The sequence below is a fragment of the Apis dorsata genome, unplaced genomic scaffold, assembly GCF_000469605.1.
Source record: "Apis dorsata unplaced genomic scaffold, Apis dorsata 1.3 scaffold_221, whole genome shotgun sequence".
In the NCBI taxonomy this organism is placed as follows: Eukaryota; Metazoa; Arthropoda; class Insecta; order Hymenoptera; family Apidae; genus Apis; species Apis dorsata.
In genome coordinates this window covers 524,745-530,198 of record NW_006263503.1, presented here as the reverse complement: position 1 = coordinate 530,198, position 5,454 = coordinate 524,745, and the positions used below count along the sequence as shown (strand labels likewise).

General features: G+C 40.5%; 1 protein-coding gene across 4 annotated transcripts in view; it reads right to left on the bottom strand.

Annotated features, from left to right (window-relative positions):
* Positions 1-5,454, bottom strand: part of LOC102677565 — a 168,165-nt gene that overhangs the window by 60,292 nt on the left and 102,419 nt on the right. For all 4 annotated transcript variants that reach the window (XM_006615364.2, XM_031510326.1, XM_006615363.2 and 1 more), the window contains 2 exons: positions 841-1,218; positions 1-126 (listed from right to left, as the gene is read on the bottom strand). In XM_006615364.2, the coding sequence (XP_006615427.2) occupies positions 1-126; positions 841-1,218 (504 nt within the window). The remainder of the gene's footprint in view (positions 127-840; positions 1,219-5,454) is intronic.

Here is a 5,454-nt window from a genome sequence, read left to right as displayed (position 1 = left end):
CCAGGCCCGTAGCAGACACCTTTGAGGCTAGACGCGTCTCGGACCGGCGGCGTTGGAGGCGGCGATGCCTCGTCTCTTTCATTGAGAGGGAGCGTGTAACTGTCGAATCCAAGGCTCTCGCTGTACCTGTCGGATCAAACGATGAGGAAATCTATCCTTTAACGGCTGCCTCGTCGATCGTGTTCTATCTCTAAAAGATGGCGATCGATCGCGCGTATGGGAGCAATTATACGCGAGTCGCGCGATCGAATCGTCGGGACGTACTTACTCGCTTACGTATCTCTTTCTAGTCTCCGTTGTCGATGCCGTTCGACTCGGCCACTTATCGACCAGATATACGTGGCCGACCCGTAATTTATGGAATAGCGAACAAGTTCAACGTAACTGGAAACGCGTATGATCGGACTATAATTGCGACGTCGTACGAGGACCTCGTCCCGGTACGACAACGAGATCCTATGTCGTTCGACCTATCGCGAAATCTAAGTGTGTCGAGGACTGATACAGCGAACGTCTAATTGGCTGCCAAACGGTATCTCTTATCTCGCCCGCAAAAAGCTGCTCGATAAAAGAGTATGAGCGAGCGAACCGTGGAAACGTTCGTTCCTCGACACACGGGAGGACAGGAGAAAGAGATTTGAGAGAGATTTATTCTCCTGCCAGGTGCCTGGACTGGCTGATCGAGAAATTCCGCAATTCGAAAACATTTTTTTAAAATTGCAAAATTCGAAGATGAGGAAAGAAGTTTGAAAATAAATTAATAATAAAATTAGATATCGAAAGGTTGAAAGAGATAGTTTGCGAATAAGGTTAAAAATGGATGGATGGAAGGTCGCGTACCCGCTGTCGTTCTTGTAGCTCGTAGTATTCTTCTTGTGACTTTCGTTGTAACCGGGAATCGTGGCTTTCTTGGTTGCGTTGCCAGCCTCGTGCTCGTTTTCCGTGGATCTCCTCCCGTCGTTTCTTCGCCGATAATACTCGTTAGGAGGTACCGTCCTAGACGGGCTCTGCTTAAGGCCACCATACCCTTCCTGAGGATACGACGACGAGGTACTTTTGAAATTGGCAGCCTCGCTACCGTGGCCGTGACTCGCGTACTTGTACGAGGCCGGGGGACAGGAAGGTGGGCCCGGGGCCTCATCCTGGACTCGATATCCTGGTGGCGACGGCTGCAATTCCGTCATCGTGTAACCAACGTCCCCGCCATCCGGGATACACCTGCGCCATTCCGAAAAAAATATCTCCATTAGTTTTCTCCATTATACACATCTAATCTAATCTTTAAGATTAACAATTTTCTAAATTTCACCGAATCTACTACTACGTAAAGTGAAAAAATTATCCAGTTTTCTACGTACGATTTATTAATTTTTACGATACGATTTATCGATCGAACTTTCCTTGCTCTATGCTCATTAATATTTTAAATTACCATTCTCTGCGATAACCTAATCTATGTTGATTCATTGATTCTCATCGATAATCGTACCTTCTTCCCCACGTTTTGATTAATGTGTGTTTTATACGCGCGAACCGCTATATAATTTATATTCGAATTTTTGTTGTTTCGATCGAGATTTTTCGCTTTTCGCGAAGTAAAAATTCCAATTCCGCTAATTACGTTCTATGGATTAATTTTCCTTGTTTCTCATAAATGTTAAATGTTCGATTGTTTCGGAGCAATTTATCGAGAACCAAGTATTAGGTATATTTCTTTTTTATCGTCAATAGTTGTTTTTCTTTTTTTTTCTTTATCGGTTTAAGAGGGAAATAAAACGAACGGACAGTTCTTAATTGAACGGTCAGAAGGTTAATCACGATGGTAATCGATCGATTCTGTATACCGATTTAAATTAAAATCATTAATCAGCCATGATTACGAAACGATTCTCGATTAGCTTTCGTTTTATCGAATATCGTCGTTGATCGATTATAATCGCGCGCAAATTACGATACGACGTTGCTTTCGCTACGGTGTATCGTGTACAGGATGTTTCCAGTTATAGATTTAAAACGATGAAAACTGGAATGAAATACATTCGTTCGTTTTCGAATCGAGCACACGCATCCCATAATTGCTCGAATCTATTTAATTTTATTCGAAAGTGAAATTTTATTCTTATTTTATCTTTCAGCACAGTTGTCTTCGGTTGCGCGAAACTGCTTCGTTCAAAAACATGGATTCTCCGAAATCTGTATCCGAGAGGATGAGAACGCGTCTTTTACGATTGTCACCGCTCTACGCCGATCCAATTGTTCGCGAAGAAGTATATTAGAAACTCGCGACGAATCGAACAGCATATAGGCGTGCCCGTGATAAAATTCTCGATTTAACCTTTCGCTCGCGAGATATCGAAGCGGGATGAATCGCGCCAATGCATGGCGTTTTATCGAGGAAATCGAGCGTCGTTTCTGAATTACGTTGTGTGCCACAACGTAATTTAGCTTTATGGATAGGGTGTGCCACCTAGGTAGTAGCTTACTAATGAGGATGAATGGATCTATGATCTCACCGTGAATTAGCCGAGATTCGAGGATTAATCGAGAAATTATGGAATGACTTTTACCTTTACGATAAACGTGCTTTATATTTTTTTGTTTATCGTGACATCTTTTTGTTTATCATGACACAACGACGATCATTTATCGTTTCATCGTTTATCGACAAAATACAAGTCGTAAAATTCACTCGTTCGTATTTCTACCTGTATCGTTTTAATCATTTGCTTGTAAACTTTTTATTCGTCTTCTCGATAAATTTATTACTTTTTTAGGAAAAGAAAATTATTATTCCAGATTTCCAAAGTGATTACGATTCGTGACTCGTGAAATTTCTATTTGAAAACGATCTAACGATTACTATTACTACTACTATTAGAATCTATCTAGTAAATATCTAGTAAATATATTATATATTTAATACAATATTTCTATATAATTTTTTTCACTTTTCCAACAAATATATCAATGTCTAAACACGTAAAAGCAAGATGTAGGTTGAATACACAGCGTGTAACAAAGCATTATTTATCACGAAGATTGCAAACGTTTCTCTCGATCGAAACACCTACATTATCCGTTTGATCAAAAGGATCCAGATGAACTTTGGCACTTTACAAAGGATGACTCGGTCGCTTCTGACAAACGCGCTTGCGAACAGCCGCGAATAAACGATTGCTTTCATTTGTCGTTGATGAGAAATCGCTACCCACGTACTATTCGCCCCCGCGAGACTGTTTCCTATTGACCGTCATCCGATGGAAGGATGTGGGTCAGCTAATTACCTCCGACGATTCGCGATTCGTCGAAAGATTCGTATCACCGATTATCACGTAATCCGTGAATCCAAATTGTCAAAGTGATCAAAGTATACCTATAAACGGTACAAATATGTAGCGTACGAATATTTATCGAGATTCCAGGCATTTCGCATTCTTCTTCTTCGAGGAAAAATCACCCTGGATTCGCGCGGTCTGCACACATTCCGTTGCAAACTCTTAACTCGATTGCAAAATATAGAGAAACGATTTTGTAACGAGCGAAAGTGCACCGTTGCGTACAGCGAAAAGTGACGATAAGCGAGCGACGATTCGAGAGTAACCGACCTATGGGACTGTTGGTAAATAAATGGGCCGAACCCGCATCGACGAGTAGCGATATATTAATAATGATGACGGAAGGGTGACGATACGTTGCGAATTCGACAAAACGTTTGTGGTTAAGAATCGTAAACAGCTCGGAGTAGCAGCGTTTAAGGCTAATAAATCGAATATAAAAGCGCATTATCAGGCTTCGTATACACCAAGGAAGGAATTCATGATCTTTAGCGTGCGTTAAATTGAATTCGTTATGGTGGGCGTGTCGGCGCCCTAGTTTCGCTTAATAAAAAACGTATCTGAATAGACACGCGTGACAGACTTACGATCCTTTGGGATCCTTTGTATACAAATGTATACAAAGGAAAGAGAATTTTGATATTTCAACGATCCCGCGTGTTTCGAGTAATCTTTTTTTTATCTCTCAACGTTGAACCAGAGTCGAACGAGTACGTTTTTATTTTTCGACGAAGTATTTTTTTTTTTATTATTATTTTTATTTTCGTGTTACATTATACATTTCGTATCGATTAAAAGTTTGAAAGTTGAAATGGCTTGAATCGACTAAGTATACAGTCGTAAATCATTTCTCCATTACGTAAATTGTCTTTGGGAATGCGTAGAAACGAGTTCAATTACTAAGTTGGTCCCTTTGTATTCCGGAATGAATTGCATCGTGGCTGACAACAAAATGCCTGATTCTCTGCAGTGGTTCTTAGCGATAGTTTAATAATAGTCCATGTAATCACATCCTACCGGATTCGCTGCACGCAACTCTGGACCGGAACGTGTAATTTATCCTGTCGGAATCGTCAAAAGTTTAAGCAGGAGTACGCGATGAGTAAGGAAATGGGAGAAAAATGAGGCCAGCGAGTGGAACTTAATATTATATACTTAATATTGATGGATTTAATAAATTCTAATCGTTGCGCATCCTTGTTTTACGTGCTAATACGCAATTCTTGATATTTTTTTCTTCTTTTTGCGAATTCTTTTATCATTTTTCGATAATGATTGACAATTTACGAACAATCGGAGAGAATAACATGGCGTTTTTATTTCGAAATTCTGTCTCAAACGGGTGCTCTAGAATCTCGATAAAATTTAGGACGTTTTAATTTTATCGTATGTGAAATTTTGAAATTATCGAAAATTACGTATTACGTATTAAAAAATTAAAAAGTTTTTACCTTTTCACTTTAAAAAGATTTTTAAAAAAAATATAGAAATATAAGAATTAAAAAAGCGAAATGTTCCGGAATAGGATAAAATTATTGCCGATTGACTGTTTAAAAATGGAATGCGAAACGAAATCTGTTTTGAGTTTCTAAATTATCGTTATGAGAGTAGCGGACGACCCGAATCGAGGATTGGAATCGAGGTACAATAGAAGGAATCTGAATGGAACGCAACGCTCTCTGGAAGGTGAACGGAATGCAGCCAGACTGGAGGAAAACACGCGGAGCCGAATCAAGTGGAACGAACCGTACGATTTCACGATCGAAAACGAAAATAGATAAATGCGTACGCGATCGGAATCGTTGGGCGAATCGCGTAAAAAGAAAATCGGTAGAGGAAGAAAGTTGGCATATATATGAAATCGAATGTTGACGCGAATCGGGGAGTAAAAACGCAGAGGAGACGACGTTAAAACTTGGCCCTTAAATCAAGGCGTTAATTGTCGGCCGAGGCGAGGTGGTGGTGTCGCCTCGAGTTTCATCGTGATAAATCGGCGACGATTCATCGGTAACGTGCGCGTATTCGTCCTCGGGGTTGTTTCCTCCCTGTTGGCGCGCCGCCTCATCTTTCCTCACCTTCTTTTCCACCGACTTTATCGCGTCGCGTCGGATTACAAGCT